At 38.7% G+C, this 24,919-nt stretch overlaps 1 protein-coding gene across 1 annotated transcript in view; it reads right to left on the bottom strand.

The window, feature by feature from the left end:
* The window catches only part of MUC2 (mucin 2, oligomeric mucus/gel-forming), a 73,251-nt gene that overhangs the window by 31,442 nt on the left and 16,890 nt on the right, over positions 1–24,919 (bottom strand). The window contains exons 13-30 of the mRNA XM_032212759.1: positions 23,313–23,477; positions 21,060–21,154; positions 20,145–20,271; positions 18,836–19,091; positions 16,910–16,962; positions 14,425–14,525; positions 13,175–13,326; positions 12,886–13,024; positions 11,654–11,758; positions 10,935–11,117; positions 9,307–9,549; positions 7,825–7,981; positions 6,338–6,469; positions 5,459–5,606; positions 3,845–3,888; positions 1,179–1,370; positions 977–1,003; positions 856–876 (exon numbers count right to left, since the gene is read on the bottom strand). Coding sequence (XP_032068650.1) covers positions 856–876; positions 977–1,003; positions 1,179–1,370; positions 3,845–3,888; positions 5,459–5,606; positions 6,338–6,469; positions 7,825–7,981; positions 9,307–9,549; positions 10,935–11,117; positions 11,654–11,758; positions 12,886–13,024; positions 13,175–13,326; positions 14,425–14,525; positions 16,910–16,962; positions 18,836–19,091; positions 20,145–20,271; positions 21,060–21,154; positions 23,313–23,477 — 2,340 coding nt within the window. The remainder of the gene's footprint in view (positions 1–855; positions 877–976; positions 1,004–1,178; positions 1,371–3,844; positions 3,889–5,458; positions 5,607–6,337; positions 6,470–7,824; positions 7,982–9,306; positions 9,550–10,934; positions 11,118–11,653; positions 11,759–12,885; positions 13,025–13,174; positions 13,327–14,424; positions 14,526–16,909; positions 16,963–18,835; positions 19,092–20,144; positions 20,272–21,059; positions 21,155–23,312; positions 23,478–24,919) is intronic.

Raw genomic sequence — 24,919 nt, 5'->3', positions numbered from 1 at the left:
ACATTTTCTGATATGGAAAACAGTATTAGCCTTGTGCTGTCATAAAAGTAGAGAAAATGTTTTTTTTTCCTTAAATAATGTATTTGTTCTTGAACATGGAATAACTTTCTTTCACTGAATGCATTTATGTTGATAAATCCTCAGCACTGGGGTAAATTTCTACAATAACTCTGATCATTTTCTTGTTTCACCTTGTGACATCAACAATATCCAATCTGTGCAATGTTACCTTTGCTCAGTCTGTTAATGTTAGACCCACCATTAATTCTACAATCACCGTAAGTGCTCTGTATAACATACCTGTTTTCTCTAAATGAAGCAACATTATAAAGAAAAACCTTGCTCAAACATAGATTTCAATTTACTCAATTTCTGCTTTCAGGGTTATCCACAGAGAGAGGTCTCCAAAGAAATAAACATGATCGCTGCACTGCATAACTGATAAGCCCTTTTTACATGTACCACCACCACAACCACCACCACCACCTCTCTCTCTCTCTCCCTCCCTCCCTCTCTCTCTCTCTCCCCCTCCTCTCTCTCTCTCACACACACACATACTCTGCCCCAATTTGGTAATCTGATAGTATCATAGATAGTAAGCACAGAGCATTTTAATTTAGCTCAAAGATGTACAATATAGTATCTGTATACTAATACAAATATTTATAAATATTATGTGTTTTTTTCTTAAAATCTCCATGACTTCAAAATGGAAAATAAACTGGATGTTTATTTCTTTTAATTCCTTTTGCTAACAGTCCCCACAAATTCTCAGCATGATTATCTGAGTATTTCCTAATCTGTTCCTTTAAAATAAAATTTTAAAAAAATGAATGAAACATGTTTTGTACTTACTTGAACTTATTGTAGAAGTGCCTGAAAGGGAAACAAATAGTACATGAGTCCCTTTTAATGAAAGGATTGTATTTTATACTGCAAAATTTTGGACCTTTCCCACATCCCTTTTACTACTTACTGGTAGTTGAAACTGTTGTAGAAGTCACTGAAATGGAGAAAAAAGAATAGTAAATCATGGCTGGTTCATTTTAAGAGTTTTAGAGAAAATTGGCAAAGTTTCCACACTGAACATACCTCAACATGGCATTATCAACCAAATTTCTATACAAGTTTATTATCCTCCAGGGCAATAAAAAGAATTATTAACACTGGAAGCTTACTTGGTGTGGTAGTAGCGGTGGTGGTAGGAGTAGTAGTGCTGGGAGAGGTTGTAGGTGGAGAAGTTGAAATGCATCCATCATATCTAATTTCCATGGTGCCATTTAATGTGCATATTAGGTACACACATGGATTAGTGGGGGAAGTGACATTTTGTCCCACTCCATACTCTTCGCCATCATAAACACAACACTCTGTGGAAAAAGATATTAAAGAATTTCAGGCAGAAGGAATTTCACAACAAGAGAGTTGAACAGCTGTTTCCTTGCAATGCTAGCTCCACTTCAGAAGGTGTGAGTTCAGAAAAGAAACTGTCATAGTTTTTTTAACAGGCCAGCCAGATTCTTATGGGCTTTGATCCAAAACCTTTAAAGTGTCTTAACCTATACCCTTTAATTACACCAAGAAGGGAACTGGTAACCAGCCCAGCTAGAGTGCTATTTTATGGTTTGATCTTTTAGACAACCTGGGTTGCCATATTTGACCAGCTATACCTGTGATGGCAAGCATATGGCATGCATGCCAGAGGTGGCATGCAAAGCCCTCTTTGGTGACATGTGTGCCATCGCCCCAGGTCAGATCTCCTTGGCATTTCTTTTGTGAGCTTCTGTTTCCCTGCAAATGCCGAAACAGAAGCTCATGAAAGAAAAAGATCTTACCTCTTGCCACGCTGCCAGAGTTGGAATGCCCCACCTCCCGCTGGCCAGCTGGTCTTTGGGTCTCAGCTGCACATGTGTGCATGTCTGCGCATGCACAAATTCACACATTTCCATGCATGTCTCCATGCATGTCTGCACATGTGCATGTTTGTGTATGCACACCTTTCAGATTGGGCCTGCGCGCGCAGTTTGGGCACTCAGTGTCTAAAAGGTTTACCATCACTGAGCTATACTTTCCAAAGAATCTTTAAGGGCAAGCCTAATCAATAAGTGACAAAATTTGGATTATGTCAAAATGCTGGAGAGCTGTTCATAATGATATACCAGCCAAAATTTGAAAATGGAAGAGATGTGACCTGAACAACAAGTAGCAAAGCTGAATGGGAGCATGTCTCTAAATTATATATCCAGTCCTTCAGAGAAATGTATTCCCATAGGCTGGTGAGGGAGCCTTATTCTTCAGAAAGAATACTTATCCAATTTTAATCCCAATTTAAAATCAAATTCTACAGGTTTCAGGCATCATTTCGAGATATGAATAGCCACATTAGTTGGGGCTGAAATGAGATGCCCAACTGGATATCATCTACCTATAGACATCATATCCTATAGCCCTGGATTACGTCTCCCAGCAATTTCAAATAAATATTAACCAGTGTAGAACTCTTGTAGATCTTTAGCAAATTACATAGAGCATCAGTGACATTGAACAGACTCTTTCACATCTACTTTCTTGGTCTTATATGTGAGGTTGGATCTGAATAGTCACAAGTCAGTATCATGATAGGCAACCGACAATGAATCATAGTGAAAGCTCCCGAGAGAGTCACGAGAATCAATGGGTACATATTCTGCCTACCTAGGTTCTTGAAGAAAAATATTAAATTGGCCTAAGCTGTTTGAGGGCCAGACTAAGCTCTCATCTGAAATTGCCCCAGATAACAGTTTCCTCCAGAAACTTTCATTCTTGTGCTATGAATCATTCTGTCATCTTACCCAAAATGGGAATTTGAGACAGCTTAGTTATTCATTGAATTTAGAATCCTAAAGTTGAAAGCGGTCATAGAGTCTAACATCCACAGTGCTCGGTTCAGGAATTTAATTTCAAAGCATTCCCAAGTGATGCTGCCCAGGCTCTATTTAAGCATCCAGTAAACACAAGCTGACCATCTCCTTGAGTGGCTGGTGTACTGTTGAATTGTTGTATTATCAACCTGTCACATTTTGAAAAGGCTTTTTCATCAAGGGATGAGCTACTGCTTGCTTCAGGCAGGATGGAAATCCTCTGGCTGTTGTTATTCTTTTGGCTAAAATAGTTTGGTAAGGTTCAAACACACTGGTTGTTGGCTTTGGTTTTTCAAAAGTTTGATTCTCATTCGCTAGTATAATAAACTAAACAGGATAATGGATGAGAGATGACTATTGTCATCTCGTTTGACACTGGAAAGGTAGAATCCAACATGAGAGACATTATCTGGAAAACCTGGGCAAAGTGCTCCCAGATTTGCTCTTCCCTTTGCCAGATAAACTTCAAGAAGTTGCACACATCTTCACGAGATTCTAAACAATCAGCTTACAGGTTGAAAAATATAATGTATAGCTGCTGGCATTATTCCAGAGTGGACCTAACAATAAGCTCTATTATGTCTTATTGGATTCAATTTGTATATCCAACTTTCAAACATCTCAAGTCATTATCAAAAGTTTCTCTGCAACTCAAGGAACTTTTATGGCTGTGTAAGTTGACAGGAAACTATACTAAACATTGTACTCTGAAGGATTAGAACTGTAGGATTCCTGGTAATTTTTTTAAAAACAAACAAATAAATATTTGCATCTAAATGTATAGCTACTGGGACTTCATTCATCTTTCCTTAAATGTACCAAGTATAGAAACAAGTTACAAAATAAAACTGATATTCTCAATATTTAAAATTTTAAAACAAACACCTCAAACCATGACTTGCTCATTCAAGAGAAATATATGGAAGCTGCTAGGGAAAACATACCTTTTTTAGGTTTACATGTCACATTTCCTGCTGAGTTGCAGTAACTGAAAGTTTAAAAAAAACAGAAACAAAATATTTAAAGTGTTATTTATTTAGCAATGTTAAACTTTAATATTAAACTTTTGTTCTTGTAGCCTGACTATATTCAATCTGCAACTGTGGTGCCTTGGATTCATAATGAAATTCTAATAATAAATATAATTTGTTCACATAATTTCACAGGACAGGAAGTTAATGCTGGCAGGAATAGATATGAGAATAGAATGGAGTCAGGTCTTTGGTAGATAAGCTCTATATATCTATAAATTCTATGAGACCAATATTCACCACACCTAGCCTAATCAGAAATGTTCCCCAAGTTAATGCCAACCTTGGTCATTTGTGGTCCTTCCTTTTTAGATGTATGAGCAATGTTTCCCAATCTTGGCTACTTTTAGGTGGAATTCAATTCCCAGCAATCTCAGCAATGGCTATGTTGGCTAGGGAATTATGGTAGTCAAAGTCGAAATTGGGAAACACTGCTCCATAGGGCTTGCATTTTATTCCCACCCCCTAATTTTTTTTACAATATGGCAAAAAACTTTGGCAAAAACAGGGTAGTTCTTTTACAATTAAGCTCCTTCACTTTTCCAGTATTTTCTCTTTAAAAGGAAGGAAGGAGGTTGCTTCCTGATATTTTCTTTTTGTAGAAAAGATAGCCTTGCATGGACATTGCTTTATATAACATTTTTATCAAAAACAATGACATTTTAATGGGGACTAGAATGTTGAATTCCCATAAAGTGAGGAAGAAATTAAGAAATTGCACGAAACTATTCTTTACCTTTTTATGTATTCTAAAGCAAGCTGAATGACTTCTGGAGATTAGTCAAAAACCCAAACTCTCAACTAGGACTTCCCCAACTTCTTGGATTCCTCAGATGTACCTCTCTCCACATAGAGAGGTCTATGGAAGACAGTTTCATGAATTACCTCTAACCCAGTAGAAGAAACCTCTCGTCTCTCATTATCTCTTCTTACTGCTACTCCCAAAGTTCCTAACAATCTCTTCCAGAAAGATCTGGACCATTCAGAACAGCACACACAGTAGTTTTACCAGTTGTGGGTGGGGGGAGGCTAAGGAAGCATAGGCATGACTTGCTACTATCCTTGCTCCTCTCCATACAGCATGGTTCCAACTCACTGGACACCAGTTCACTTTGGTAGCCAAAAGACCTTTTTCCCACTACTGCTTTAACTCCTATTATGATATTGTTGCCTAATTTATTGGGTCATCTAAGAAATAAATGTTGCATATGAAGCATTATGGAGCTTATAAGAAAACACAAGGTGGTGATTATCTGACAAGCTCATTTTCTTCTATCAAATGAGTTTACTGACTCCTGGAGGAAGTAGCAGTTGGAAGAGAGTACACAATTTTGCATTCTGATCACTTCTAACCTTCCACCCCTTTCAATCTATTCTATCCTAAAAGTGCTTAGTAACTTACAATGCTGTCCTTGTCACACACTCATACAGAAACCCAACCATCTGAAACTGAATAGTTTTGATAAAGACATTTGTTCAAATGCTTTTTTTCAGTTCTTCCTCCATTCACTTTATATTTTCACATACCAAGTGTGGCACAGTTCATAACTGGGGATGAGACTTCCAGGTGGGTAGTAAGTATCATTATGGTAGCAACCACATGTATCCTTTGTTCCACATGAATTGGTTTCTTCATTGTAGATTGGAGTTTCTGGATCACATCGTGGGTAGCAACCTATTGTCCAAAAAGATGCATTTTTTTAAAATGGCAGCTATTATCTGTCCTTGCCATAGAAGAATTGCATGAAGGAGACATGCTCCAAAGACTTGGTTAAAAAATAACACCTTTGATTTATATATCAGAAAGAAATGGAAATTATTCAGTCTGTGTGCCAGTTGACTGGATGTCATTTCTAAGGGACAGACGCAGTTCTGCACTTCTTCTATGTATATTTATTCTGATATTTCCCTTGGAATAATACACTAAGAATATACTAGAAAGGGGCCAAAAAAAGAGAATCCCCCTTTCATTAAAGACTGAGAGTCAAGACTTGGTAGCTAAAGAAACACTCATGTTCTGTTTTATCTCTAATCGAATGTAGGTCTACATCTTTGGAACTGTTTTATTAAGAATCAGTCTAGTAGATTAAGCACAGAAGTAAAAAAGCCAATTAGAAAGAAAGAAAATTCTGATGAAGCAAAAGCTAAGATGCATTAATCAGAGACAAAGATGTTTCCAAAACTTCAACTTAAAGGCCAGGAAAGATCTCAGTGGGATCATCCCATTTTGGGTCCAAAAATAAAAATAAAAACAGTATAGAGTTCCCACCAAAGTGGATCAGCTCACTGAATGACTTTTATGTTTGTTTATTGGCCATCCAGCTGAATGACCCAACCACATTCTTCCAACCCCATGTAAACAATCTTTGAAGAACAAATCCACTACAAAATTAACAGGTCTTTTACCTTCTAAGAATGACACTGAAAAGTTGGTGGTGACTTGATTGAGGATTTTGCAAGTTAAAATATCACGTCCGCAAGGCTCATAGTGCCACTGACATTTATCTTCATCAGGATTGAAGTATTCACAAAAGATTGCTTTAAAAAGAAAGTTGCTCATTAGAAAAGAAGCAGGGAAAATATTTTTTTCCAATTCCCATGTAAGATATCTCTATATGATATCACAGGAACTAGTGAATAACACTACAGGTAGGTATCCTATAGATATATAGCTAAGGTATCATATATAGGTATCCTACACTGTCTATTTCTAATGCTAACATTATCTATGTTTTTGGGGGAATCTCTAATAAAAATACATGGATTTACTAATACTTGGATATTTGTACATACTGGAAGCAGAATGGTGGCTTTAAAGGCAATTATGTAGAGACTGTTGCAACATTTTTTTATCTAAATTGACTTGTGTAACGCAAAAAAAATGACCCAGTGGTCTACAAAGTTTGCCGTTTAAGGTTTGTGTTTGTTTGTTTGATTGATTGTTAATAATAATAACAGCAATATCAATATCAATAACAATAACAACACCATGTCCAATAATTTTATAAAACATATCAAGAAACTCCATCTTCTTGCAATAACACCAGCAGAACTACAAAAAACTACTCAGAACATTGTACACCTTAAGAAGGTACTTGGTTGATACCTAGGATGCTGGCAGCAACCCATATCAACCATCAGCACCAGTCAAAGGTATTTGTGATGCATTTTTAAATATTCAGTTGATTGAGTTTCATGTTTAATGAATAAGATGATGATGATGATGATGATGATGATGATGATGATCATCATCATCATCATCTTCAATTCAATTCACAATCTGGGAGTGGTAAAACTTTAACAGTTCAAGTCTTAACCAAAGACCTAAGAACTGTTAGGGTAACGTCTGAGTATATAGGCAATTCCGATATATTCAGATCTAAAAAGTTCAAAATTTCCATCTATCTAGGCAGCCTTTTGGGTATTGCAGCAAGAGCTCCTATTTCTTCCTCATAGTTGCTCAACTTCCATGTGCAAATCATGATATTTTGTTATTTTTTCTAGCTGTTTCTCTTCAATTTGTGAATCACCTAGTATTGCAATGTCAATGAACCAGACTTTTTCTTTCTTTTCCACAGTGTGTTGTGGGTCATATGAAAATCCCACGGGATCTTGACTTGCTTATTTTCAAGAACTTTGCCCATTTTGTGTTCCCAGTAATTTTTACTTCATTCAAACCCAAATTTCTGGCAAAACTTACCACAAAGATAAAGAGTTTTAGCATAAAATGTCTCAGAGAGTAAACTTTACCAAGATAAGATTTAGCTAAATTAAATAAACACATCTAGACTTGTGAAAGTTTATAGTCTCATGTTTCTAGATCACCATCCTTTGGGATAATTGGATATTGCATGTTGATCCTAGAACTTCAATAGTTTATCTGGAATACTTACGGCATATATCTGGAGTTCTCCAGTGGATGCACGCATCAGCTTTGACACACTCATGTGCATAGGCAGCAACTGCAGTGCAGAAGCATACACAGTCCCCCCCAGTATCACAGGCACAGGAATCATGTACACAAGCTTCATAGTATGGTTCTGGGTCCACCTATTGAAAAATTACAGAATCACAGCATTTGGATATTTGTGTGACTACATTGTCCTCTGAATACAGAAAAGCTCAGCAAACAGATTGAGCAAGGTGATCATCCAGTTATCCAAGAGAAGTCTACATGGAGTAGATGAATGAAGCTCTATCCCATTCATGCAGGGATGGGTCACCCGGGTTCAGGAGAAGCTGTAGCTAACATTACAGAGAACCTCCAATCCCACCTCTGGCAGGCTCCGCCTACCCCACCATGCCCCTCGCACCATGCCCCTCCACAGGAGTCTCCACGTGGCCCATTTTGAATGCAATGTAAGTGCATGGCCTGTGGAGGCTTGGGGAGGGGGAAAAATGGGCCTCCTGGAAGTTCTGGAAGGCCAAAAATGGGCCCATTTCTAGCCTCTGGAGGCCAGGGGAGGGAGTTTTTGCCCTCTTGGAGGTTAAAGGAAATCCTCTGTAGCCTGGGAAAGGTGAAAATCTCATTGTCGTCCCCCTGCCATTGTGCAGGAGGCCCACTAGGCCATGGCCCCCATGGCCACACCCACCCATCAATCAGGCAGAGAACCTATTGCTGAAATTTTTAAAGCCCACCATTAAAGTTCTTGTTGGAACCACCAAGGTGCTTCAGGGCCTTAAAAGTTTAATTTTGTTCAACATTTCTCTCAATTCTCAGGGGAAGGAAACTGTATTTACTTAAAGTTTGCTTTCCTCACATAGCTAAACATTGTATTCTGGATTAGATGTGTTTAGCAGAGCAGTCTATGTGGAACCTAATATAGAATTATTTGAATTCTTGCCCTAATGGGCTGGAATAAAACTAAGCACCATAATTTTCCCTTCCCTGAATATCACAGTTCAATAATGGTTACTATAATTAAAAATCTAAGTTTAAAATGACAATATATTAGAAAATACATATCTGGAGTGTTGTTACATCTCTAAATTTGTATCTTGTGAAAATGTTCGGAGTACATATTTAAATATACAATTAAATGACATTTTAAAAAAATTGCAAATTAATGTAGAAGCAGGAAGGAAAAGATTCATAAATTAACATTTCCAAAATTGATGTTCAGACGTGCAGCAACACCAACAGACACAGTCCGTGGCTCCCCTATGACAGTGTTTTATTTTATTTTAAAGAACACTACGTCAAAGCATTCCCTAATATGGTGTTTTTCAATCTTGCCAATTTTACGATGTGTGGACTTCAACATCCAGGATTCCTTGACCTGCATTTGGGGAATTCTGGGAGATGAAGTCCACACATCTTAAACTTGCCATAATGCCATAATAACTCAAAACCAAACCAAACCAAAAGTACTAACCTTGGAATGACAAGCTTTAAAAACATCTTTTTTGATAATGCTGCACTCTTTTTCTGCCCAAGATTTCCGATGTGGCTTCATCTCACAGGGATCAATGACTACCTCTACATCAGGGCAAGCCGGATCCTTTTTCCATGAATTTCCAAATGCCAAGGCACTGACTGTGTCTTGAGCCATACTCCTTGTTGTAAAGTCATTGCTGGCTTTGTCATCAAAGTTACCACACAAACCACAGACTTTTCCCTGTAAGCAAAAAACAAAAAACACTTCATCAAAGCTAAAAGGAATTTGAATAATTTACTGGCCTAGTTCATATTTCTACCATGATCTGTTGTGAAAAGACAGGTAGTCCTCAACTTACAACTATTTGTTTAGTGACCGTTTGAAATTACAATATCACTGAAAAAAAGTGACTTGTGACTGTTTTTCACATTTACAATGGTTTACATATTTACAACGATAGCAGCACCCCCATCAGGGGTGGGTTGCTCCCGGTTCGGCCTGGATCAGGTGAACCGGTAGTAATGGCAGCGGGAGGCTCTGCCCACCTGCCCAGATGTGCTTGCACAGAAGCATCACACGTGCGAGTGAGCGCGCCCAAACCGCTAGTAAAAGGAATTGTCAACCCACCACTGATCCCCATGGCCATGTGCTCAAAATTTGGATATGTGGCATGTACTTCTGATGGTTGCAGTGTTCAAAGTTATGTGATCACCTTTTGCGACCTTCTGATAAGCAAAGACAATGTGGAAGCCAGATTCCCTTTGTCACCATGTTACTAATTTAACAATTCCACTTAACAACTGTGGCAAGAAAGTTTGCAAAATGAAGCAAAACGTTTAACAACTGTCTTGTTTAGGAATGGAAATTTGGGGCTCAATTGTGATCCTAAGTTGAGCATTACCTGTATTGCGTCTAGGGTTCCAGAGGGGGAGAAACAAAGTTAGCATTTAAGAAAACTGGAACAGAGTTTGCTGCTTCCTTTGCATGCACTATTCCAAATGACAGTTTTGTGTACATAACTCTCCATGTATAAGAAGAAAGCAAACATAAGTGTGTGCAGAGGGAAAGAATTGGCTTGTTTACTTTTTGAAATTAAACCAGATTCAGTTTTGAAAATTCACAGTATTATTATAGTTATTTAAAATAATCATTACCAAGTAAACAGCAATATCTTCACACCACACACTAAAATAATTACAAACAGTTAAGTATCACTAGCGTGGAAAAAGAAGTTTACCCTAAATAAATAAAGAAAAAGCATTAAGTAAATCTGCATTAAGCATTTCAGATGTTTGCCTTGGGCTGGATCCAGTAAAAGGTTTGTTCTATTTTCCCAAGGCTTAGCTAAATTGGAGAGGAAAAAATATTTGCCTCTTCCTCCCATTTATTCTATATATTTAAATCTCATTTAAACATTATTCAGTGAATCCTCCCCAAGGGGTTCAATAACTTCTTGTGCATATTGCATTAATCTACATTTATCAAGTAATAATAGTGCAAAATCATAATATTCATAGAGATATTTAGTATGTATTAAGATATAAATACTGTAAGAAAATATTTTAATATATTCATCCATTAGTAACATAAAAATGTTGTGTGGAAAGTGTTCTAGATGCACTGACTTTATGAAATGGCATCAGCTTGATGAAAACAGTTGTCTTCTTATCCCAGATGAGCATCACTCCATTGCTGGCTTCAATTACTGTATACATCCCAACTGTTCCACGAATCCAGTAAGTTATAGAGCTGTAGTTACCCCGCTCAAATTTTTCAACGTGTTTTTCTTGCAGCTTCAGTTCGGTGGTCTAAAAGGCATAAATACAATGAAGGCTACGTGATGAAAACAGAAGTTCGAATTTTAAGTAGTCCCTCCTACTCAATACACTCCAAGAGCAGTGGATTGACACTGTGGATTAACACCTTTATTATGGTTTAGGTTTACGCTTTTTGGAATGCAACCCATTTCAGCCCACGGGTGAGGTAGAATAAAAAAAAGAAGACCATTCTCTATAAAACGGTCATCAGAATAATCTTTACTGTATCAGAACAAATGTGCTATAGTAGACAATTATAAAAAATAATAGAGGCAGAATAAAAATAAATAAATTTAAATTTGTTGTAATATTTTGTTTTTTTAATTAATAGCACAACATGATCAGTCCTCAACTTTCAACTGAGTTGTCAATCTAGCAGACTTAAATTGCATACGGCGTGTTATTTAATGTCAGTCTTGAAAAAATAGAGTTGAGTCCAATTTGTTCAAGACTTCAAAGCATTCTCTGATTTCTTTGGGTAAGGAAGGTTGTGTTCAAACAATCCTTCTCAGAGGCTCGATACATACCCCTAGAAACAATTTAATGGCCTTGGAGCAGGTAACTCCTGTCGTTCCACAGGGAACATTCTCTGTGATCACACTAAATGTTCCTTGCTGGTTGCCACAGTAATCCTAGTTGGCATAGACAAAAAAAAGAGGATCAGGATTAAGCAAAATCAAATCAAATAATGTTTCACATGTCATTCACAGAGTGACTCTGGGCACTGTGCAGTTAATCATTCCTTTATGTTTATGAGAACATTCATGCTTCAAACTTACTAGCCAACTTCCTTCATCCACCCACTAAAAAAAAACACCATTTAATGAGCTAGTCTTTAAAAATAGCATATTTTATTTGTCTGAAAATTATTGTATGGGTACCATTGTGGTCATATAATGTCATAAAGTGGTCCTTGTCAGACTGTCATAGTCATATGCATGGTGAGGCAAAGTAATTGATCAACCATGCAGATAACGTTAATTCAAAGAATTGTAACCCAGGAAACTCTTTATTATTGGCACAATATTTGACATGATGAGAAGATAAAATCAACAAAAATGAAAATTGTAATATACAAGCCCCAAAGAATCATTGCAAAGGAACTCCTCCAGCTTTTAAAACACCAACACTACAATTCCAGATCTCCAAAGTGTTTTGTGATTTTTTTGAAACAACAGAATAGATTGTAAGATTGTAATACATTGTAATAGATGGTAAGATTTGAGTCAGATTGTTTTAGTTGCAATTTAATTTCACTTAAATGTAAAGCCATCCATATCAGGAAGTCAAATAGACACTATCTTTAAAAAGTTGCCCTGTTAGGATCAAAATTTGGTAAGACATAGACAAACTGGGCCAGCATATATTACTCATTAGGAATTCCTGTTTTAAAAGGTAAGATTGGCAAAGTCTTTTTTTCGTTTGAAAGTACATTGAACGAGAGTGCCTATTACCAGTATAGATACCATCAACACTGAACAAAATAAATTTCAGAAAATATCCAAAGTGTTGTTAAATTGTTAATATTTTAATTCAGTATCATGGGTTTCTATACAAGCCAGACTTTTTTTAAATTTGGTAAAATAATTATGTGCAAAAAAAAAAAATCATCTTAATGCAATTACTTAGTTGCCTGCTGGATAAGAAGAGTCCATGGAATGACATTCTGATGGGTATCCGTGGAATAAAATTGACAGTCACTTCAAATACTGTATAATTTGGGTTACTGCAAAACTTGGTCCTAGTAATTGAATATTACCTGAGAAGCCACGTATTCACAGTGACCATCAAAGTCATAGAATTTTCCATCATAGGTCATGAAATGGCCACTGCCATAAATGGTACATGTCCCGTAACACACTATGTTGGTGCATTTCCAGCTTCCTTTTTGGCAGGTACTAGAGAGTATCAAAGGGGGGAGAGGGAGATAGTAAGATCAAAGCTATCTCTCAATGGATTGCTTTAAAGGTGCAGAGCAAACTATAAATGATGTGAAATAAGAAATGACTATCATCTTCTGTTTCTACTTTGTTCATAGCATATCTTACCATGTGTTGCAGCCAACGCTTATTGTTTCTCCATTGGGATAAAACGCCTGGTTATGAATACATGGGCAGTCATCTTCTTTTACACATCCCCCTCGGCCGTCATCAATCAAGCCATCAGGGCAAACACATCCTGACATACATTCAGTCTGGAACTATGGGAATCAAGGACAGTACCCACATGATTATTTAATAGCAAGCTGAATATGATCTAGCTAATTAAAGTTCTCATGCCTTACTTTTGTTCATATATTTGTGGAAAGACAAATCACACACAAATGCAGTATTTAAAGTGCACCGCCAACATGGAATCAGTATGGGCTAAAAGTTAGATATAGAGTTGTGTGTCAGACACTTTCAAATATTTGAAATATATTTGGGAAGAAATTGCTTTCTCACTTCTACAAGGGCATATTTATCTCCTTCAAAAAAATGGAAGATTCCATATATATTTGGGTGGGCTTTTGCTTTTAAATATGAAACTGCCAGTGACTTTACTTCTTGCATCAAAATGTTAGCAAACAGAATGCTATGTTGGCATTTTAAGAAGTGGCATGGTTTATCTCAATGGACTCAGTGGAATTTCCTAAAGGTAATAGCTTCGCAGCATAGATCACTGTTGTGGCCCAGCAGGAGCAGTTGGAGCTGCCACCAGACTCCAACAGCGAGGGGCCCTATGAGTTGGCTCTGGAGGATGTGGAGGACCCTGGACAGGGTTCAGATACTGAGCAGGGCACAGAGAGGCTGGTTGGCCACCAGGAGGCACCTGAGCCTTGGAGCAGTGGGGAGGAAACAAGGGAGTGTGATGCTGACGTCATGCATTGGAGCAGTGGGGGGGAGACAAGGGAGTTGGTCCTGGATGCCCAGCAACGGAGGGCTAATAGGTGTAAAGAACAGTTACGCAGTTACAGGAGATAATTGAACTCAGCTGGTGGTAATTAGGCTCCTCTCAAGACTATAAAAGGAATGACTTTCCACACGCTCATTGCAGGAATCAACATATTTACTAGAGCTATTGTGGCTAGCTTGTCAGGCTGGATTGCTGCCAAGGTTAGTCTGTGCTGGATTGCTGCCAATGTCTAATCTGTGCTGGATTGCTGCCAAGGTCTAGTCTGTGTGTTAATAAATCCTTGAAGTATCTTTGTCTCAGCGTGCTTTGGTGTAGGAAGAGTGGGATCAGAACACATCACTATCAAAATTACATCACTTTTGGAATACAGGCATAAAAAAGCCAGAACAGAAAAAAGACATACCTGACCGGTACCCAATGTTTGACAACTAAGTTGTATTGGTGTTTGGGAAGACCAAGAGTCAAAGTTGTTGCAATCAAAATATGTCTTATTGGATGAACATTCTGAAAAGGAAATAAAGAACATTGAAAAAAAAATCTCTCGGATTTAGTTCCAACCTAATGGACTGGTCTGGACAAAACTCAGCAGCACTTTTTCATGCATCTGTTAACAAAAATAGGATTGCCAACCTGATCGCCAACATCCGATGAAGGATATAGCACAAGAAGAAGCAGGAATATAGAATTGAAAACTCAAAAAATCTAAGGAATCTGGAATGGTTTGCACCTTTAAATATATGTCACACTGCAAATTTAATATTATATACGTGGAAAATGCTCTTGTCAAAATTCTTGTATCACTTTAAGATGGAATTGCCTTGCAATGCCTGCACAAACTAGTCCACAAAGTTGAACTGACACCATGGATTGAGAGCCATGGTGACACAGTGGTTAGAATGCAGTACTGCAGGCTAATTCTGCTGACTGCCAACTTCCAGCAGTTTGGCAATTTGATTCCCATCGGTTTAAGCTTGACTCAGCCTTCCATCCTTCTGAGTTTGGGTAAAATGAGGACCCAGATTGTTGGAGTGGCAATATGCTGACTCTGTAAACCACTAAGAGAGGGCTGGAAAGCACTATGAAGCAGGATATAAGTTTAAGTGCTATTGCTATTGCATGACCTTGACTCCAGTTTTGGACATTAGAATAATGATGGCAGTACAGGACTCCCAGGATTTTTTTTAAAAAGCCTTGACTCAGATATAACTGTGGTTGAAAAGAAGAAAGTGTGGATAATTGATATGGCAATACCAGAGAATAGTAGAATAGCAAACAAGATATTGGAGAAGATCACAAAGTATTAGATCTGACATTAAAATTCAAATATTATGGAAAAAATTAGTTGTGTTTCTATTGGTTATCAATACACTAGGTGCCATACCAAAACATCTTGGATGGCACCTAAAAGAACTGTGTTGATAAAAATTTTCTTCTATCGATTACAAAAGGCCATATTGCTTGGGTATGTATGTATGTATGTATGTATGTATGTATGTATGTATGTATGTATGTGTGTGTGTATATATATATATATATATATATATATATATATATATATATATATATATATATATATATACACACACACACACACATATATGTATGTATATATGTATGTATATATGTATACATACATACATACATACATATATATATATTAAAGTCACAACCTCTGGTATGCCCAAATATGGGAGGACGTTCACTGCTTCCATTCTCTGTCCATCGGCTCATCATAAGAGACCATCCAGACAGAAACTCAATATTTTTACTGTTGCCTTTGTTACATCAGCACAAATACAACACATACGTGTGTGTGTGTGTGTGTGTGTGTGTTGCATTTGCAAAGGCAACACACAAGGAAAGAGCCAAGGTGGTGCAGTGGTTAAATGCAGCACTGCAGGCTGACTGCTAGATCAGCAGTTCAGCGGTTCAAATCTCACCGGCTCAGGGTTGACTCAGCCTTCCATCCTTCTGAGGTGGGTAAAATGAGGACCCGGATTGTTGTTGGGGGCAATATGCTGACTATGTAAACCGCTTAGAGAGGCCTGAAAGGCCTATGAAGAGGTATATAAGTCTACTGTTATTGCTATTATTATTATTGCTATTGCTATAAAGGCAACAGTAAAAATAATGGCTTTCTGTCGTGATGGTCTCTTGTGATGAGCCGATAGACAGAAAATGGAAGCAGTATGCTTCCTTCCATATTTGGGCATACCAGGGGTTGTGACACTAAATACACTCACACACACACACACACACACACACACACACACACACACTATCCTACACTATACATTACACTATCCTACATCCTAGATTCTTGGGAAGAACTCAATGTTTCTGAAGGTCAACATCAGCTAAAGAACTGGAAGCTGTGATTTCACATGATTATGAATAGATAACAACCACCACCACCACCACCTTACTCGGAACTTCCTATATACTCAAACGTTACCTTAACAGTTCTTTGGTTCTTGGTTAACTTGAACTGTTAAGTTTTTTCCAGTCCCAGACTGGGAATCAAATTGTAAACATAATAATAATAATAATAATAATAATAATAATAATAACAACAACAACAACAACAATAACAACAACAATAACAATAACAATAACAACAACAACTGGCCACTGTGATAGAATTCTGTTGTTGCTTAATAATAATAATGATAATGATAATAATAACAATAACAACAGCAACAGCAACAATAATAATAGCAACAACAATAACAAGCAGAACAACAACAACAATGAAAAGCTAACAAGTTTAGGAGGAAGAGGCTTTATGGTAAAGCCATGTCAAAAGGAATTTTTCAAAACGAATCACTCAACACATTGCTCAAATTGAAAAATGTATGTATTATTAAAATACGAAGGTTGATACCTACCGTGAGGGTGTATATCCACTGTTACACACTGAAATCTTCCATTTCTGCAAACACTAGAAATAGCAAAAAATAATAGGAAAATAAATAAAATTATAAAACAGTAGCAATAAGAATTTTGCAAATGAATGGCAATTTATATACTTTTAATGGAAGTATATTTTATTACAGTGATTTTTTGAATCCCTGACTGGTATACCACTGATACACAATACAAGCAGTCAGACTAGAAATGTCAGTGATTTGATAAGCATTGCCACATACTTTCATATGTTTATGATAATGTTTTAAATTTACATTCCTGCCAACATTCCTTCATTTTCATGAATCAATCATTTAAAATAAATGATGGATAAGAGCATAATTAATACTGTACCTATGGTAGTACTCAGTAGTGGGATTCAAAATTTTTTTACTACTAGTTCTATGGGCATTGCTTGATGGCGTGCCTTGATGAATGTGGCAGAGAAAGGATACTGTAAAATCTCCATTCCCACCCCACTCCAGGGGAAGGATACTGCAAAATCCCCATTTCCTCCCAATTAGCTGGGATTCGGGAGGCATAGATGGGGTGGTGCCAGTCAGAGGTGGTATTTACTGATTCTCCGAACTACTCAAAATTACTGGTTTTTACCGAATTACCGAACTATCGGTTCTCCAGAACTGGCCAAAACCTCCTGAATACAGCCTCTGGTAAAACTCTTTAAAGTTATCACAAGTATTCAAGCATTCCGAACCAGGGGTGGGTTTCAAAACTTTTTACTACCTATTCTGTGGGCATGGCCTATTTTGTGGGTGTGGCTTGGTGCTCATGTGATTGGGTGGGCATGGCTAACTTGATGTCACTCACCAGAAGATGGCATGGATTGGGTAAAATGTGGTGAAGTTCACTTAACAATGCTCTTGCTTAGCAACCAAAATTTTGAGCTCAATTGTAGTCGTAAGTCAAAGACTATCACTGCCTTCCTCTACATGGCAGTCTTGTCCTAGTAAACTCCTTCTCCTTTCTGGCAATTTTCCTCTCTGTTAGAGGAACTCAAATAATCTAGACAATGTAAGGCTTCCTGCTGCAACAAGGGGTTAGACTAGATGACCTCTCAGTAGACTTCTAGCTCTAAATTGCTGTGCTTTTTTCTTCCTTCCTTCCTTCCTTCCTTCCTTCCTTCCCTCCCTCCCTCCCTCCCTCCCTCCTTCCTTCCTTCCTTCCTTCCTTCCTTTCTTTCTCCCATCCCTCTGTGGGACGCAACCCCCCTCCAACTGCTGAATATTACTTTGCAAACCTGAGCAGCTTTTCAATTTAAAGCAGGACTCCAAAGTTTCAGCTTTAAGATTTGTGGACTTCAACTTCCAGAATTCCACAACCAGGCACGCTGAGTTCTGATTTAAAGCGACAGCATTTGTTTTTATCCTTTGCTGAATCTCCCAGGTGAAAAGTGAGTTTGTTTGTTTGCCCCCTCCCTCCTGCCCTCTCTTACTTTTTAAAGCTTTTAAAGCCTGAGCTGGCAGGGGGAAAAACTTTTTTTAAAAAAGCTTCTGATGATGCTTGCGACGGGAAAACAGGTTTGGGGGCGTGGCCAAGCCACCATTTTTACTAATTAAAGGACATACTTTTAAATAGACCATTTATGGGTATAAGGTTGCACTTGCAATATATGTGTTTCATGACCACCCTTACTGAAGGATTTCTAAAGTACTACACAGTGTAGTGATTCTCAACATGTACGTACTATATAATTAGTTCTATCTGTTGACAATTTGGAAAAAGAACATCCTACTGAGTTGTACCAAATGATTAATTCAGTTCCCTGAAACGTGCTGACGAATTCTCCATCCAGGTTTAATCTGCAAATGTAACTTAGGACTTAAAGATGGGTTGCATGCCCATCTTCTCATCAAATTGGAACAGAGGAATCAGTCTTTACAACGTACCAGCGTTTGCCATCCTTCATGATAGATTCTCCAGGTTGTGCATATAAGCCTTGATGATGACAGGAGCAATAAGGCATAGACACGCAGGTGCCTTTCTCATTCACATAGGTATTGTCAGGACAGCCACAGCCATCGACCGGAGTGAAACCTTTCAAGCAGTACTTATCTCCATCAGAAAGAGAACGGCAGGACTGTTGGCATGTGGTTAGATTGTAGCGGAAAACCTGGTTGGCTGGGCAAGAAGTTTCTTCTTTGTCTGAATTTAAAGGAGAAAATAATACATTCATAAATAAGTATCCAAGGTCCATTGGATATGGCTTCTCCATTCTTTTATGCTGCTTTTCCATCTATCAGTGTTTCTGAAGCAGTGTTTAAGACTTATTGCATCGTTATTGTAAACCATTCAGAATCGCTTGGTAGAGTAGGGCAGCTATAGAAATTAGGTAGGTAGGTAGGTAGGTAGGTAAGTAGGTAGGCAGGCAGGCAGGCAGGCAGGCAGGCAGGCAGGCAGGCAGACAGACAGACAGATGGGATTAGATAGATAGATAGATGATAGATAGATAGATAGATAGATAGATAGATAGATAGATAGATAGATAGATAGGATTAGATTAATAGATAGATAGATAGGTAGGTAGGTGGGTAGGTAGGTAGGTAGGTAGGTAGGTAGGTAGGTAGGATTAGATCAATAGATATATGATAGATAGATAGATAGATAGATAGATAGATAGATAGATGATAGATAGATAGATAGATAGATAGATAGATAGATAGATAGATAGATAGATAGATATAGATAGATAGATAGATAATGGATGGATGATAGATGAAATTGACTACTAATAAAAACAACACACCAACATATAAAGGTAGGGAATGATTAAAAATAGATTTTGTGATCTAAAGCTTTATGATCCAGTTCTTCTGAATGTGTTAGGGATGATGCCATTAACTTCCCTGTGGCTATAAATAGTATATCTCAGTATTTTCCTCAAATGCAATTTATCTAGATATGCCATATTTCAGGACTGCATTAAGGCCAATTGAAGCCCTAAATACAGCCCCACAGTGGTGCCCCCTGCCCCTTCCATTGCTTAACCAACAAGTCCTTATGATTCAGTAAGATGAAAATTAAAATCGAGTATAGCAAGGGAGGAGTTAGGGGAAGAAATTCTGTGGGCTTCCCTTGGAGCCCTAAACACATGCTTCTTTTGCTTAATCCAAATAACCTGTTTTGCTGCCCTGTTTTGATTTTTTTAAAAGATACTGTTATCAAGGGATTAAGGGGGAGAAACCATTTGGTACTTACTGCAGACCACATTTCTCCAGCCCCACAGCATGACTCCTTTGGAAGCACAGGCTCTTGCATAAGATGATAGGGCAGCACACAAACATTGTTCATTGGAGTTACAATTGCAGGTATCGTATTTACAGCGCTGAAAAAAAACACCAGTAATCAGGGAACAGTCAGCCCAGATTAATGAAGAGGAGTCAATGGGTGAAGAACTGGCACTTGAGAATCAACAGAATGGAGCAATCTGTTCCGCAATTTGCAATGGAAGTGCAGTGACACAATAAGAGGAATGATCCAAATTGTGATGGAAGAACAATACACAGTGAGAAAGTCATATTAGGTTTGGCCTGTTTTCCCACTCAATCTGTTGTGCTGCATATGAGCTCGGACACCAGCTCCCGAAACGCCTGACTATGTTGGCTGCTTTAAGATTGGTAGACATCAATTCCCAGAATCCTAGGGGCTGAAGTACACCAATTGTAAAGGGGCTGAGACTGAGAAACACTGATCTAAAGAGTTTACACAAGGGCAGTCTGGTCTATATGAATTGTTCCTTTTCCCTTTCTTTCAAAATGTAAGTTGTACCAAAGTATTTCCAACCATTTTTTTTTCTTATTCTGGAGTGTGCTACTCCCTTTTTTAAATGTGTTTTTAAAAGCTGAAAATAGACTATGTTGCATCTCCCTGGGCAAATCACCTAAAGGAAAGCTTCTGCCTTGGTTAAAGATTAGAAATTGGCCACAGTGCTGTATGGGAGCTGGAATAGATGCATAAACACTAAAAACAAATGCATTTCCATTTCCGTATGCCTGAAGCCAAGTTCTCCAAAAAAAACAAACCATGATAAACCACCCAGAAAGCCTCAGGTTTTAGGTGATTTAAATTAATTCTAAAATATTGAATTGATCAGCGAGATCTCAAAATTCATACCTTATAATAATCCGTTGGCTCAATCACTGAATGACATCTGGCAAAAGGACTTTCTGTACTTTTCAATAAAGAGCACCAGTATTCAGCATATTTTTCTATACCAGAGAAAACAATGACATTTGGTTACCAGCTATTTAATGTTTTCCGGTTTCTTGTATGATGTTTATGACAGTATTCTAGTGTATAGGTTATTTTGATCACCATACAGCAGTGGTTCCCAAACTTGGCAACTTTAAGACTTGTGGACTTCAACTCCCAGAATTCTCCAGCCAGCAGAGCTGGGAGTTGAAGTCCACAAGTCTTAAAGTTGCCAAGTTTGGGAACCACTGCCATACAGCAAAGCAAAATAGGCACCTTAAGCATTATTATTATTATTATTATTATTATTATTATTATTATTAATTTACTTTATTTGTATGCTGCCCTTTTCCCTGAAAGGGACTCAGGGCGGCTCACAATTCAAGGGAGGGGGAAACAAACAAAATTACAAAATATAAAGACATACACAGTTAAAAACACAACAATCATACCATTCGGAGTGGGGCTGCAAGTTTTTAGCCCCAGGCCTGTCGGAACAGCCAGGTCTTAAGGGCTATGCGGAAGGCCTGGAGGGTGGTGAGGGTACGAATCTCTACGGGGAGTTCGTTCCACAGGGTCGGAGCAGCCACAGAGAAGGCCCTCCTCCGGGTAGTCGCCAGTCGACACTGGGCGGCTGATGGAATTCGGAGGAGCCCTAGTCTGTGGGATCTTATTGGTCTAGTGGAGGTAATTGGCAGTAGGCGGTCTCTCAAGTACCCAGATCCAATACCATGAAGGGCTTCGTAGGTGACAACTAGCACCTTGAAGCGAATCCGGAGACCAACAGGCAGCCAGTGCAGCTCGCGGAGGATAGGTGTTACGTGGGTGAACCGAGGCGCACCCACGATCGCTCGCGCGGCTGCATTCTGGACAAGCTGAAGTCGCCGAATACTCTTCAAGGGCAGCCCCATGTAGAGCACATTGCAGTACTCCAGCTTAGAGGTCACAAGGGCATGAGTGACTGTTGTGAGAGCCTCCCAGTTCAGGTAGGGATGCAACTGGTGCACCAGGCGAACCTGGGCAAATGCCCCCCTGGTCACACCTGACAAATGGTGTTCAAGAGTCAGCTGTGGGTCCAGGAGGACTCCCAAGTTGCGAACCCTGTCTGAGGGGCGTACTATTTGACCCCCCAGCCTGAGAGATGGAACACTTGGCCAATTAGTAGGAGGGAAGCACAACAGCCACTCGGTCTTATCTGGATTAAGTACAAGCTTGTTAACCCCCATCCAGTCCCTAACAGCCTCGAGGCCCTGGCTCATCACGTCCATCGCTTCATTGAGTTGGCACGGGGCGGACAGATACAGCTGTGTATCATCCGCATACTGGTGGTATTTTATCCCATGCCGTCGAATGATCTCACCCAGCGGTTTCATGTAGATATTAAAAAGGAGGGGGGACAGGACCGAACCCTGTGGCACCCCATACAATAGGGGCCTAGGGGTCGATCTCTGCCCTCCAACTAACACCGACTGCAACCTGTCCGAGAGGTAAGAGGAGAACCACCGTAAGACAGAGCCTCCCACCCCCACCTCCCGCAGTCGTCGCAGAAGGATACCATGGTCGATGGTATCGAAAGCCGCAGAGAGGTCAAGGAGTACCAGGATGGAGGCATGACCTCCATCCCTGGCTCTCCAAAGATCATCGATCAACGCGACCAAAGCGGTTTCCGTGCTGTAGCCAGGCCTGAAACCAGACTGGAAGGGATCCAGATGTTGCATACATAGCTCCTACATTGAAGCAACTGTGCAACTCTATGCAATGGAGTGCATTAAACAATGGATATTCTTGGCTACCAGATCATTAGAGGACTAAACTGCCTCTGTAGGTTTAATCTCTCTAGTCTTTATTTGTTTGGAAGTAGAAAGGATCATCAGAAGAAAAGCATATTCTGTAAGAAGCTTTAAGCCAAGCTGGCATCCATTTTAATAACAATAATTGGCAAAATGGAAATTTTCTCTATCTTCAGCAGCTGGGGTTTTTTTCCCCTGAGTCTTCTAAAAAGAAAGATTGAAAGTTGCTGCTAATACCTAGTTGAAAGCCTTTGTGTTAGCACAGATATATGCAATACATGTAAGACTACAGCTTGCAATTAGGACCAGACTTGGAGGTAGGCTATTAATTACCTTGATGTTAGTAGATTTGGGAATGCATTGACAAAAACCACTCATTACTTACCAATCTCAAGACTCACAGAGCAAGGGTGTTCCAACTGATCTTTCATATCACTACAGCTAGCTTGTGCTTTCCAGGAGTTGGCAAAGGAAGCTCCTGTTGCTTCAACCATTCCACCTGATGTTTTTAAATCATCATATTCTATACCATTGTAATCTCCGCAAAGTCCTGTTGATAAGAATAACAATTGAATGTGTTTTACTTGATTGAAACTTGTTGTTTTTGTAAGATCTTCTAATTATCAATAGCAGTAGCATGTAGACTTATATACCACCACATAGTGCTTTATAGGGTGGGGTTTAATTTTTTTTACTACCAGTTCTGTGGGTGTGGCTTGGTGGGCGTTGTAGGGGAAGGATACTGTAAAATCTCCATTCCCTCCCCACTCCAGGGGAAGGTTACTGCAAAATCCCCATTTCCTCCTGATCAGCTGGGACTCGGGAGGCAGAGAATAGATGGGGGCAGGGCCAGTCAGAGGTGATATTTACTGGTTCTCCAGAACTGGTCAGAACCTGCTGAAATGCCACTTCTGTATATAGTCCTCTCTAAGTGGTTTACAGAGTCAGCATATCGCCCCCAACAGTCTGGGTTTTCATTTTACTGATCTCGGAACGATGGAAGGCTGAGTCAACCTTGAACCCCAACAGGATGCGGGCAGTGAGTCAGTTTGCGATACTGCATTCTAACCAGTGCACCACCATGGCTCTATAAATTTCCATTCCTCATAACAGTAATTCTAAACCAACATGAACATTAATAGGTAATAATAATGTTTTGTTTTGTTTTACATCAGTTCTTTTTTTTTCAGTAAAGGACACATTTATTTAGATCATGGAAACAATGTAAAAAATAAAGTATAAAACACCCCTTTTTCTTTACATCACATCCCCTCTTTTCTCCATCTTTTAAAGCAACATATCCATAAAATGGATTTAAAGGGGGAAAAAACCCCTAGAATGTTCAATAAATATCAATAAGGATTATTATAAGGTAAGCTTTGTACAGTTTCTAAATCATTAAGTACGGGATCGTTAGGAAGCCATATATTTCTATACGCAAGTCTCTCAGAACATCATTTGCATCTTCAAATCACCTAGAGCGACCATATTTTTAATAAATAGTTCAGAGTTGTTAGCATCTTGGCATCCAGCTCAAGAGACACATTTTATTTTTCTTCTTTTTTTTTTTTTTGCTAAGGCTGATTTAGCAAAGTCTTCATAGACCTCAGTGTGTGTGTGTTTTTTGTTGCTTCTTCATGGGTTCAAACCTTCCTTCAAAAACTGCTCGGTGGTTTTACGTCCAAAGGTCAGCATCCGTAGCTTATATCTTCTTAAATATGCTCACACAGGATCTGTCACTCAGAACCAGTCAATCAATCCTCTCAACTTTTCTGAGAATTCTGCCTTTGTACATTGGCAGAATGGCATCATCGTCCCAGATTTCTTCGAAGACCGCTTGCTTTTTTGAAGTAATACCTATAATTTCCCTTTTTGCTCAGCTGCTCTTTAAAGTGCCCAAGTGTCAGACTTGGGGGCCTTTAACAGCCTCCTGGAGGGAATTTCTTCTCCACAGAAGAACTACATCACTACGTCAATTCTTACTTATATCAA

The sequence above is a fragment of the Thamnophis elegans genome, chromosome 1, assembly GCF_009769535.1.
Source record: "Thamnophis elegans isolate rThaEle1 chromosome 1, rThaEle1.pri, whole genome shotgun sequence".
Lineage (NCBI taxonomy): Eukaryota > Metazoa > Chordata > Lepidosauria > Squamata > Colubridae > Thamnophis > Thamnophis elegans.
This window is presented reverse-complemented; position numbering and strand designations above follow the sequence as displayed.